At 37.4% G+C, this 13,641-nt stretch overlaps 1 protein-coding gene and 1 long non-coding RNA gene across 3 annotated transcripts in view; both read left to right on the top strand.

The window, feature by feature from the left end:
- tox (thymocyte selection-associated high mobility group box) overlaps positions 1-13,641 on the top strand; it is a 56,781-nt gene that overhangs the window by 20,273 nt on the left and 22,867 nt on the right. For both annotated transcript variants that reach the window (XR_014870580.1, XM_085140309.1), the window contains exons 2-3: positions 2,550-2,615; positions 7,780-7,881. Coding sequence is in view for 1 of the 2 variants with exons in the window: in XM_085140309.1 (XP_084996435.1) it covers positions 2,550-2,615; positions 7,780-7,881 (168 nt within the window). In the remaining variant the exon portion in view is untranslated. The remainder of the gene's footprint in view (positions 1-2,549; positions 2,616-7,779; positions 7,882-13,641) is intronic.
- Positions 2,622-7,673, top strand: LOC146498387 (uncharacterized). Its single transcript, XR_014870581.1, has 2 exons — positions 2,622-7,053; positions 7,087-7,673. It is a non-coding gene; the product is annotated as an uncharacterized LOC146498387 (long non-coding RNA).

The following is a 13,641-nucleotide window of genomic DNA, read 5'->3' on the forward strand; positions in this document are numbered from 1 at the left end:
TCATATTGCCCTGCTCTACCGCTTAGATATTCCACAATCAACTGTAAGTGCTACTATTGTAAGTGGGAGTGTTTACGAACCACAGCTCAGCCACGAAGTGCAGAATGTGTAGTGACATAGTGGGTTCAGAGATTCTGAAGACACTCTGCAGAATTCTGAAATGCCTTGAGGGAACTGTTGTAGTGATTTGGCGCTCTATAAATAAAATGGGATTGAATTTAAAAAATACATAAAGGAAAATTCCAAACCCTCTCTGACATTAACATCAGCACAGAGATTGCACCGGGAGCTTCATAGCATGGGTTTCGTTGGGACCGAACAGCTGCTGTGGGCTTAATGTGTAGGTGGCTCAGTACTTTTGTCCATATACTGTAGTTTAAAAAATAAATAAATCAAGTAATACCAAGAAATTGCAGCTTCCGTCTTTGAAAATTAGAACATTTTAAATGATGTGCAGTGTTGGGGAGTAACGGAATACATGTATCGGCCCATATCACCTACTTGCGACCCGCATAATGACGTGATGAAATATTTAAAAAAAATTATTGTTCAAAAAATGTTTTAATATGAAGGCAATAGGCAGTGTTACAGGCATAGCCCTAAAGAATGTAGGTTCATGGGCAGTGTAGTCTGTGCTGCGGGGAGAATGGACTGCCATACACGTTATGTGTCTGTGAGCGAGGGAGGGAGAAAAAGGAGAGTCAGAAAGTACGAATTGTCACCGACCAGAAACGGGAAGTGGAAGCATGTAAATATAATAATAACCACTGCAGCCAAAAAGAGCGCCTGACGAGCCCAGTTGTAAGTAAGCTATGAAGACTCGACTGTACACCGTGTTCGTGTTTTCCTCCGAAACAATAAGTACCGTTGGAGCAGCCTTTCAACGCCTCTCTCTGTCTCATGCTAGCAAAGTTGACCCAGACAACAAAGTAAAGCTAGTTTTCGGCTACAAGCCCGACACGAACCCGACGTTTTAGCCAGAGGTCCCTTTACTACGGTTTGGAGCCGCGGACCTGTTTTATATACGCCTGGAATAGTTTTCAGCGATCGCTGCAAAAAGCCTTACCTAATGTCCACCCTACTGTTACTCATTTTATATTAAGATTTAAAAATCTAGTTTGTATTGGTATGGCGAGTAGCCTTCAGTAATAGTAATAAATCACACAGCAATAGTACATTCATGTAGTTGTAAAAAGCTTGACAATATATTAAGTAATCCAAAGTATTCAGAATATGTTACTCTCATTGAGTAACGTAACGGAATACGTTACAAAATACACTTTGGGGCACAATTAATGTAGCGCCATCCACGTGCTATAATGCTAGTTGTTAAGTGTAGTTGCACGTTTAGGGCAGCTGAGCTATTTGTATGTAGCTCTGCACACAGGAAGAGAGAGGCACCATGGAGTTTATTACCCACTTCCAACATGAAGACAAACTAATCTGTATATATAGCAGCAGGAGAACACAAATCATATTTAACCTTATTTACATGGAACAGTGAATGACTGTTAACTTGCTGACTTAAGTGTTTAGATATCAAATGAACAGATGAAGCAGATAAACAAAATACAAGAGAAAAATTCATATAATCATTATTTTGCATGTTGATAAAAAAAGGTTAACTGGAACAGTAGGCTAATAGAGACCATAGCAGTTAATGAATTTAGTTTTTATCACATGAATAGACCTGCTGGGGGAGTCAACTTAGTCTATAAATACACTGCCAGAAACATGTATTTAATGAGCAATTATAATTATCTTCTTCACTATGGATTTCTTTGAACATTAAATGCAGTTAAAATGAAAAACAAATAGAATACTGAAATGTAAAAAACATGTAGACTGTTTTTCTTCTAGTGGCTTGCCTGTGACATGCAGTGACATTAAAACCCTTTGTTCTTTACTGCTGTCTGTGATGTAGGACAAATAAAAGCTATTGTGAAAGAAAGGGCTTCACAGGAGGAAGTGTTGCGCAGATAAGAGAGAGAAATAAGGAAGTAAAAGGCCCTGCATACAAATAGGATGCTCTGTGGACTATATAATGTTTTATTCTCATAGTATATGAGTTGCCCTGATATAGAGTAATATTTCCTGTTGTGTAACAGAAAGTTATGTAACGTGCTTTAACAAATGTCAGTCACACAGTGACTTAAAATGGCAGGATCAAAATTCTAGATTCAGCATATCAAATTTGCAAACAACAAATACTAATATCTGTCGTTCTGACAATGTCAAATTCTGAAATAATAGGGTTGTTTTATGGTGACTGGCAAAGACAGTCACTGTTAAATCACCTCATCTCTGCTTGTGTGTGATGGACATGGACAGTAATAAAACAGAAGTGTGTTCACGGCCCTCTTACTCAGGCAGCTTGCAGGATTTTCAATGTCTGAAGAAGATGGCAAACAGATAGTTGACTGGCAGCCAGCCAGCAATCTGCTACCTCCATCTTTACTTATTGTGTCCTTGCCGGCTTTCCGTTATGCGTTTGCTGTGTTTGATTATGGTTTGTTGACATTGTTGCTCTTGCTTTTTGTTCTCTCCAGCTGGATGGGGACACCATGTTCCTGGGTATGCCAGAACCAGGCCTTGACTTCGCCTCAACCAATCAGGTGTGTGTTTATGAGACTGTGTGCGCGCTCATTTGTGTGTAGAGACAGAGTGTGCCCAGTGAAGTTGTTTGTTTGACTTTCTGCTTTCAAATCACACTGAGCTGTTCTCTAAATTCCTTTTAAAAGTATGTCAGCAGTAATGTTGGATGTTCCATATTTTGTTGAATATGGTTACTAATGAGAAACCGTAACATACGCATAGAGTGCATTTTGAGAACGTTGCAGCTTCTCTGACGTGCAGCCAAATTATCTTGGGGATATCTTGCACCATGGATCAGTGTAATATGGTGACTTCATGGGATGAATGTTCCCTTTTTTCTAAAATCATGCAGTGTGGTTGTCATTTATCTGGAGTAAACAAAGGCAGCAGGCTGCTCTATATGAAACAGGTGTGTGTGTACCGGTTTAGACATCGTTGTGGGGATCAAAAATTGGAAGTTTACTATACTTGTGGGGACCAACAGCCCTTATGGAGACCAAAATCCCAGTACCCACAAGTTGGAAGGCATTTTTGAGACTCTAAATATGGTTTTAGTGTCAGGGTTACCATAAGGTTATGGATAGGTTTAGGGTAGGGGTTAGGGTTAGGCATTCATTTTTGATGGTTAGGGTAAGGGGCTAGGAAAAGCATTATGTCAATGAGATGTCCCCACAAGGATATGACTACACACACGTGTGTGTGTGTGTGTGTGTGTGTGTGTGTGTGTGTGTATTGGGGGAGTTCGATACAGCATAGTATTACAATGTATGTAGCAATGCAGGGATATCAAATATTAATATTTTATTAAATAAATAAAAATGATCTGGGAATATAACAAATACGCTAATCTTACATACCAAAATCCTGAGATAACGTTAGACAAGCAAACTTACATTAATTTGACTCCACTGAAAACCCAAATTCATATATGTGATTTTAGACAGTTTATCACAGTTAATTGCTGTATTATCAGAAATGGACTGCATGTACTTGCCAACTTGACCCCATTCAGTTGCTCACTGACATCAAACTAACTGTCTTATGATGACATTTATGGCAGATTTTATTGACTGTGTCTGACAATACTATTTTGGAGTTAAAGTTATCTCTCTTCATATTTTTTTTATGTTGTTATATAAGTCAGATTTGTCAAAGTTTAACTTTCAGGACATAATTTGCAGTTGAAAAATGGTGATAGATTGCAATACATGTTATTGCAATACTTACCATATCACAAAATGTTAAAAATCCCAATAATACTGCATTGTGAATCAGGGCTGCAGCTATCGATTATTTAAGTAATCGAGTAATCTATCAATTGTCTTATTAATGAGCAATAATAAATATTCTAAAGAGAAGAAACACTGGTGTTTCAGAATGAACCGCTCATTGGTTTCCATTTTAGAGATTACAGTGTTTTATAATTGTATACAACATGTGTAAAAAAACAAAACAAAACCCAACAGTTTCATTATATTTAGCATTTTACATTTATTAATGTATCAAAATACATTTTTTACTTCAAAAATATGTAAATAATCTCAAGTACATTAAAAGATCAAATTTAAATAAAATAAGATAAATGCAATCTAAACTACAGCATGCAGAAATGTAGCTTTACTATGTGATCTTGGAAGGTTTTCTGACATTAATAGGAGGAGTGCATGTGTGCGCGTCACTGTTTGAATATACATAAGATGGGTAGATTAGTTTACTAAGAGGGGGAAGTTGAGATTTAGGGATTAGTTTGAAAAACCAATGAGACAAAGCAAGTCGTATCACCTGTATTCAAAGTTGTTATAAGGGAACTCGTGATGCAGACTACTTTGTAAACAGCTGCACTTTACACAGTAGGGCATCACGGGAGAAGAGAAAAAGGCCTCATATATATATCTATACATATGCAGTTTTCTCACTACACTCTCTTTGTAAATACCAACGGTATGTTTCTTTACGCCAAAACCCAAATTGCACTGGCACAGCACCCCTAAAGAAAAATTATTATAATCAACTAATTGTCATTGTCAATCAGAAGTGTTTCCCGGTCATCCTAAATGTGGGAATAATTGTTTTCTTTTGTCTTCTGTGATACAAACTTCAAATCCTTGAATTTTAGATTTGTGGGGGGGAAAACACTATGAAGGGTCTGTTTTTATTTAAATCTCAACTTACCTGAAAATATGGTCATGAAAAATGGGAAAATTTCCACTAGAGAACAATTGTTCATTATATAAAGTGAGATCTAGGTTTAACAGTAGGTGACTGGATATGTACAGCCGTCTTATGTCCTCTCGGTGCAGTGACCAACATAGTAAACATCAGCTGTTACAAGATAACTTAGCAACAGCCCTAGAACAGTACACTGCACAGACTACACAGCAAGTGGGTGCTGCTGCTTTTGAAAGTACACTTCAAGCTCCTAAGGGAAGCCTAAGATGTGTGTTTGTTAGTGCAGAATTACCTCACCACCAAGCAAAGCCTATATTAATAAGATGCACTATATAGATACATTATTCATAGAGTACAATATAGAGAATATTGTGCAGTAAAGAAATACATGATTTGATGTTTTATTCATAGTGTTTTGCCATAAGAAGATGGGGAGTTGTGTGTGTGGAATAAGAATTTATGGCTTTATTATTGAATCACCACTGCCTTTATAAAGGCAGGTTGTTGTGATGAATGGAACCAATTTCAGTCAAGTCTGACCCTCATCCTTGTCATTTTTGGAAATGTTAATGGAGTGGCAGTAATGTTAGTGTATTAATGCAGAAACAGGGAGAAAGACAGGTGAATCAGTGCAGGTTTGCAGTCTAAAGGTATTGTGATTTTTTTTTTTTTTTTTTTCTCTACAGAAAATTCTACATGAAAGAATTGGTAAAGAATTGGTAACGGTAAAAAAAGTAAAGGTGACTAATTGTTGAATTCATTTCACTGATTAGCCTATGAAATAAATTCATAGACTAATCAACTAGTATGGGTAAGATAAGACATCGATGCAGAAATATAATGCATTGGCTTCCTGTTCCGCTTTACAAAATCACTGTAATGTGATACGATCTAATAGGGCTGCTCGATTATGGCAAAAATGATAATCACGATTATTTTCACTGAAATTGAGATCTCGATTATTTGACGATATTTATTTAACAATAACAATGTGTTGAATAGTGACTTTAAAGATTGTCAAAAAATAATATAAAATAGTGTGCAAATACTGATAACAGTGCAAATGTTTGCAATATAAAAAAGAAATGAAAAATGTAAACATCTATGTTTAGTGAACTTTGCAGTGTTGCTCTGTGGTGCAGCTACGACACTGTAGCAAAGTTTACACACTGTGTCTACTTGATCCACGTCTGACTCATGAACCCATAATGTTTCCACACCACTGAAGTTTTTTTACCTCTCTTTTCAACCAACAGCAGTCACTCTCCTCTCCAAATAACTTCTGCTTAGCTTTCCGAGCTTCCCTTGGATCCTCTTAATTGTTGTGACGTGTGTTCGAAATGCAGAGAGGTGCGCTCGATTTGCCACACGGAGCAGCGCGAGAGTAAAGCACGAGGGAGGGGCTAATAATCGGCTCAGTCATTTTTAATGATCGTTGAAAGCCCAGATCGTAATCGTGATTAAAATTCGATTAATTGAGCAGCCCTACCATCTAATTATGGACACTGCAGTGATGAGGAAAGCAATGATGGTGTTTACCATCACATGCTTATATTTATTGTAGAAAACTTTAAATAATGTGAAAATTGACACTCTTCAAACATTAATTGGTCTGAAATTTCATGCCCATGGGATTTTTTTTTTCTTTGTACATCATTCATGCATATACAAAAGTTTTTAGTGTAAGAGAGTAGCTGTATGCACCCAGCACTGATTTAAGAGTTGCATTATGATTCCTACAGTAGTTAGTCTAACAGTAACAAAAGACTCAGAAAACACGCACTGGCCAAACATTATCTGTTCTATCTTAATGTATCTGCAAGCCATTTGAAGCTGTCTCAGTAACCAAATGGTATTTTAAATGCCTCTGACATGTGTGGAACTTTGTGCTCTCTATGACCTTTCACATGTACATTGTCTTCTTTTGATGCAGGCTAAAGTTCACATACTTGTATTGAATGCTGTTATGTGATGTTCCTATCAAGTGGTTGAAATACTTCCACACAGTGCAGCAGAATTTTATGAGAAGTCATCTGACCCTTTTTTCCATGTTGCTGGTTTACAACATCATGGAACAGATGATTATATATATCATCTGATAATGGTGCTAGGTGTTAAACCCCCCCCAAAACAAAACAAAAGAAAACTCACTTTAAACCTCATGGTAGTGCTAGAGGAAAAGTCAGAGCATCAGCAAAGTCATGAAGATTCGTGGGCTGATACATAATATAAAGCATAACCGTACAGAGGCAAATACAAGGGTGGGAAAAACTAAACTGCTGAGTGAATGTACCAGTATGATACAAGAAGTACAATTTATAGAATAACTGACCTGCAAATCCAAGAATATGGAGGATGTATTCGAGAAAAGATGGATTTATATCATGAAAATAACTTTCTTTACAGTATGTGATAATGTGAACATGTTTATATCCAATAACAAATTAGTTTTTGGTCGATGGTTGTTGTGTTAGCAGGAGAGTTTGAAATGTGAGTGCATAGAAATGAATCACAGCAGCACAGTGGTGTTAAAAAGAACGTGGTGATCGCCACATTTACTCAAAGTGACTAGCCTGTTTGTAGCACTGTGTCACAATGATGTTTTTGTGTTTGTCTCGGTCTCATTGCAGCTGTGCAGCACCGGGTAACCTTTTCTTATCGGGGATTAGCTGTGGAGGAAACAAACAAGCAATTTATTTACAGCTTCTCTTTCTCTCTTTCTGCTCCTTCTATCACCTCGGTATCATTGCAGCCCAACTTTCACATAAAGCAAAGCAATATTAGCCATTTATAAAGACAGAACTTTACTTATGTGAGTGAAAACTTGATCTTTCTGTCTCTCTCTCTCTCTCTCTCTCTCTCTCTCTCTCTCTCTCTCTCTCTCTCTCTCTCTCTCTCTCTGTGTCTCTTGCTTTCTCCTGGCTGCTTTTCATGACCTTTTGATTTGACCTCTGACCTCCCTCTGACCTCTGGGCCCATTTGAATTTGTATTTGTCTTTGTGATTCTTCCCACAGTTTCGTGTGCCACATCCCCCTCACCCTCTAAGCAAGGTGACACCACCCTCACAGCACTGGAGGAGAGAAGCACACATGGCCGAAACACATCGCCTGCCCTGGGTGAATGTCCATACAGACACACACCTCTACATGCACAAAACCAAACACTTCCAGGTGTCCACAGAAAACTGTACCAAGTAAAAGCATTGACTGCAGATTATTTGGAATTTAGCATTTCACATCTATAACGCTTGCGCAAAATCAGATGAGAATTTATGCAGCTGAAGTGTTGGTATCATTGCAGCACTATCTCTTTGTCAAAGCCTGCAATACCCAGAATTCAACTGGAGTTGCACATTATGCTTACAGTAACTAAGTTATTGCCCCAATTTCTAGTAAACTCACACCCAGATTGAAGTCAGTTTGAATTTTTAGACTTCACTTGTACATGATATTTATTTTATTAAACGAACAGACTGACCAGAAATTGGTGAGTTCCCAAACTGTGACGCGTTGGCTTACACTAGCCAACCTTGTGGGAAAAGTCACTCAGATCATTTTAACCTTAATGCACATAGGGCTGCTCAATTAATCGAATTTTAATCTCGATTACGATCTGGGCTTTCAACGATCATTAAAAATGACTGAGCCGATTATTAGCCCCTCCCTCGTGCTTTACTCTCGCGCTGCTCCGTATGGCAAATCGAGCGCACCTCTCTGCATTTCGAACACGTGTCACAACAATTAAAAGCAGCGGTCCCCAACCTTTTTTGCGCCACGGACCTGTTTATGCCCGACAATATTTTCACGGACCGGCCTTTAAGGTGTCGCGGATAAATACAACAAAATAAAACTAGTACCGGTACCGAAAAAAAGAAAGTTTATTTATAACACACGTGAAAAGACCAAGGAAAACAGAGTAAACGATAAAAACGATAACAAAATAACGCTGAAAACCGATAAAAACCCTGAAAATTATAAATTTCACACCTGAGCCTCAACTCTCGCGGCCCGGTACCAAACGACTCATGGAGGCCCGGGGGTTGGAGACCGCTGATTAAGAGGACCCGAGGGAAGCTCGGAAAGTTAAGCAGAAGTTATTTGGAGAGGAGAGTGACTGCTGTTGGTTGAAAAGAGAGGTAAAAAAAACTTCAGTGGTGTGGAAACATTATGGGTTCAGAGTCAGACGTGGATCAAGTAGACATAGTGTGTAAACTTTGCTACAGTGTCGTAGCTGCACCACAGAGCAACACTGCAAAGTTCACTAAACATAGATGTTTACATTTTTCATTTATTTCTTATATTGCAAACATTTGCACTGTTATCGGTATTTGCACACTATTTCATATTATTTTTTGACAATCTTTAAAGTCATTATTCAACACATTGTTATTGTTAAATAAATATCGTCAAATAATCGAGATCTCAATTTCAGTGAAAATAATCGTGATTATCATTTTTGCCATAATCGAGCAGCCCTACTTGCACACCTTTTATTTTCCATGTGTGCAGGTTCAGTTAAGTATGACTTAACAGCCTCTAATCATAGTATTAGTCAAAGGTCATTAATTGTGGTTAAACCATGAACTTTGTACGTTGTATTGTGCGTATTTTGACCTGGTCTGAGGAAAAATCAGCTTTTATTCATCATATGAGGTATATAGTCATAATATATATTTACTGATGCAGCAAGATATGGTTTATTGAGTGCATCTGAGACAAAAACAACAAAAACAGTCTCTGTACATCTCGTATAATTTAGCTTTCATGTGCTTTCATGAAAATCTGAGCTGTGTATCATACAAAAGACGTTTGATGTTTATTATTAGATAGCTTTAACCTTGACCTTTAGGTTTTGTCTGTTCAGTTTACACAACAAACACTATAATCAAAGAGTCTGACAGATTTGTTTTCTTGCCTTTTTTACCTTTGTTAGTTTTATTTATTTATTTATTCATTTTTTACATTTTATTTTAAGATATCAGTTTGTTTCCAGTAAAACTCGTCAACATATCTTCATGCAACATTTCTCTTCAGTCTGTGTTTTGCAGTGTGGAAAATCATGATGTATCAGTGAATTACAAATTTAATGTCAGTGGAAGATATGTCGGGGCACCAAGTCTTCCAAAATCTAAAAAACACTATTGTTTCGATGTTCTTTGCTTTGTCTGTTTCTCTTTCTCTTAAACAAGCTCCCACGTTTTATCAGGAAGACAACTGACTGAGAAATTCAGCATTCATAAAACCATACTGTAGCTTCTGTGTGAGTGTGTTTACATCCAGCTCTCAGAGGATACAGTCAGTGTATGTGTATCTCTTCAGTTTACTCTGCACAATCAATTTAAACATCATCTTTCTACAAGCACTATTTTTTTTATAAAGACACAGGAAAGAATCACAGCACAGTGGAATCATTTTCTGTAAATCCCCACCCACGTGCACCAGGGCTTTATGCGTCACACACTGCTGTATAGCTGCTGTAACAGCTGGCCACTAGTGGACATTAAAAAAACTCTAATTACCACCCCACCATGTGTCAGTAGAATTTTAATTCTATGATTTTTGGCCTTCAGTGATAATGAATAAGGGATAAAATTAGATTTTCATTTTAAACCTGGTGCACTTTCACCTCTATCTAAAAGCCCAAATTCACTCACTGTTTGTCTCCGGATCATCAAGGGCAGCGGTCCCCAACCCCCGGGCCACGGACCGGTACCGGTTTTATCGGTTTTCAGCGTTATTTTGTTATCGTTTTTATCGTTAACTTGGTTTTCCTGGGTCTTTTCACGTGTGTTATGAATACATTTTCTTTTTTTCGGTACCAGTATTAGTTTTATTTTGTTGTATTTATCCGCGACACATTAAAGGCCGGTCCGTGAAAATATTGTCGGGCATAAACCGGTCCGTGGCGCAAAAAAGGTTGGAGACCGCTGATCAAGGGTCTTGTCTGGTCCAGTTTTGGCTGTATGTGTTTGAGGTGTTGGTTGGCTGTTGACCGTCTATCTCTGTGACTACTGTGCATGTATGCAAGGGCAACAGGTAATCCACCATGGCCCTAATCACCCCACTCTGGAGACTGTAGGCCACCAAAGACTTGCAGGAAGCAACTGCTCCAGCTGCATAATTGGCTTTACAGTGAAACAGCCATTAATCGGAGTCTGACTTCTTATGAGATGACCTTGTGCCCCCCACCACCTTCACCTTCTATTTCTACCATTTATTTGTTTTTCATGTTAATTAGGCTACATTTAAAGTTCAAGGCAATCAACTGTTAAAAGGCACATTTTGTAAAGTTCATTAACGGCATGATTGTTAAGTAAATGAATAACTGTAGTAAAATAATCATGATTATATTTTTATTTTGCTATAATCCATCAGTCCTAGAACAGGTCTTATGAAGGATAAATCCCGTTTTAAAACTTTTGGTTCAAACTATCATCAAAGGACAGAGACAACACTGAGTGTCTACAGTCGTCTGTAAAACATAGTTGTGGTTTGGGGCTTCATTCCAGCAAGTGCTTTTGCAGATCTTGTCAATATTGATGAAATAATGATTGCATGTACCATCAGATTTGGATGCACCATGGAATACAATCTGGAAAGTGTCTGATTGACAACAACTTCATTTTTCAGCAGGACAATGATCTGAAAAAACACACAGCCAATGGAATAAAAGCATACCTGGATAGATTACCATCAGTTAAGAACTGACCTCTCCTGGAACCAGACCTTAACATTATTGATATAACATGTATAACATTATCTTGACGGAGAACAGAACAGCCAAAGAAGAGCTTTTGGAAAGAAAGCTTGCCTAAGATCAGAATCTGTGCTGAAGAATAAAAGTGGTCATACTGAATATTGACTTTTAAGCAACTCACAGTATTGTAAATTTAAGAAATTTCTAACTGAATGCCCATTGGATACTTCACAAATCAGCAACCTGTCTGCAGCAGATGTATTTGATAACCTCCTTCTGTAAATTTTATGAAATAGACATGGAGTTGTGAGACATGCATTTGTAACACGAACACTACATGTGGGAAAGGACTTAATCCTGACTACATTAGTCTTTCTAGGAGCTCCCATTGCACAAGGAACAGTCTATTGTACTACCAACATGAATGGAAGAGAGAAGAAGAATAATTTATGCAGAAGTTGAAGGAATGACAGAGTTGGAGAGGGAGGGAGAGAGGCAGACAGACAAGCAGTATAATTTATGCACAGCTCAGAGCTCAACAGTGTAACAGTGATCCAAGAAAACGGACCATTCGGCTTGATGGTTGCCCGATAAACCCAGTATGCTTGTAGGACTATGTAGTTGGTCACACAGGTTTTAGTAAAATTGCTGCACTAGATCAAGTTTTACTTTACTGGTTTGGTATGTAAAGTTTTGTTTTATTTTAATGTAGAAGTGTCACGTACTCTCGCAACTCCTTGTTGTAAATTTAACAACATTCTTGCAAGAAATCGAGACACACCTTAATCAGGTGAGACTGATGATAAAATGATAACATAATGCCTCCCGAAACTGTTATAGTTGTGCCATTTATAAAAAAGCTATAGTTGAACTGCACTTGACCACACATGCACTGTAAACAATAAAATGGATGTGGGGCTGATCACAGAGAATATGTGGGAAATGTACTATTTGTGAAATGTTGTTAAAACATAGAATATAATGATATTCATCGTAAGCAGAGTGTGAGCTGTGGAGAACCATGAGTAGTTTGAAAAAGTTGCAGAGAAACAGATGGATGAGTACAACAGTGAAAATGAGTGGTACGTTTCTTTAATTAGATGCTAAAGTTACATGTTGGTTGTTGATCCTCTTTAACAATAATTAAAGGCTAACATTTCAGATTAAATTACTAAGTCACATAACATTAACAGTGCAGTTGATTTGCATTATGTGAGGTACTGTATCCTGTTATGTCATTACTGATCTTTCATTTATTCAGTTATTTATCATTTATTTTCATTTTGACGTTTCCCTCAATTATTTTCCAATTGTGTCTCGTCTATAGAGCCCAATTATTTTCATTTTGGCTTTACAGATTTACTGTTTCTGACCAGATTTTGGTCAATTAAAACTTTGTTGTCCATAATTTTATTTAATGAAATAGCTTGGTAACATTTCAGTATGGCTAGCGACTGTGTTTGTTGTTTTAGTACAGTTTACTGAAAACTGAATTGCATTTATTTTGGGACTATTCAGAGTTGTGCTCTAGATTGTATTTACAGCAAAGGACAGAGCCAAAATAAGTATCAGAGAAAAAATGGCGTCACTATTCAATCATGCAAATCTTCAATCCATATTCAACATTTTGATGCTCCTTTAAAGTGCAATTCCCCTTTGGGATTAATAAAACACTCTTTCTATATGCAGCATTTATCTATTTCGCTCCCACCGTATGACACAATGCTTGACTTAATTGCTTTTGCACTGTTTAGAATGTGCAAAAGCATCTTAAAATATGCCCCTGGCACCTAAAACTTTGCTACTCGTGTAAGAAGTTGATAAGTACTCAGGCTGTGAAGTTATGAAAAGACAGTCAAGTCAAGTGCTACCTCGTAGCCCTTCTAAGCTGATACTGGGATTACACGACACACCCATAAAGACTTATTTAACAAACTTGTTTTGTAGATTGACTGTTGAATTGCAGCCAAATCAAAGTAGTTTTAAATTTGCCTAAAACTGAAAGATGTGAGAGGGAGCGATGCATATCTGCTGTGTTCTGTGACCCAGTGCAGCAGTTTGACTCACTGATGTGAGTTAGCTTTTGTTAGTCTGCAATAAAATATAGTAAATATAGAGAACATAAAATATAATAAAATATAGAGAACATGAGCACAAAATGAAGGGAAATGAAAGTATTT

Source organism: Neolamprologus multifasciatus, chromosome 18 (genome assembly GCF_963576455.1).
Source record: "Neolamprologus multifasciatus chromosome 18, fNeoMul1.2, whole genome shotgun sequence".
In the NCBI taxonomy this organism is placed as follows: domain Eukaryota; kingdom Metazoa; phylum Chordata; class Actinopteri; order Cichliformes; family Cichlidae; genus Neolamprologus; species Neolamprologus multifasciatus.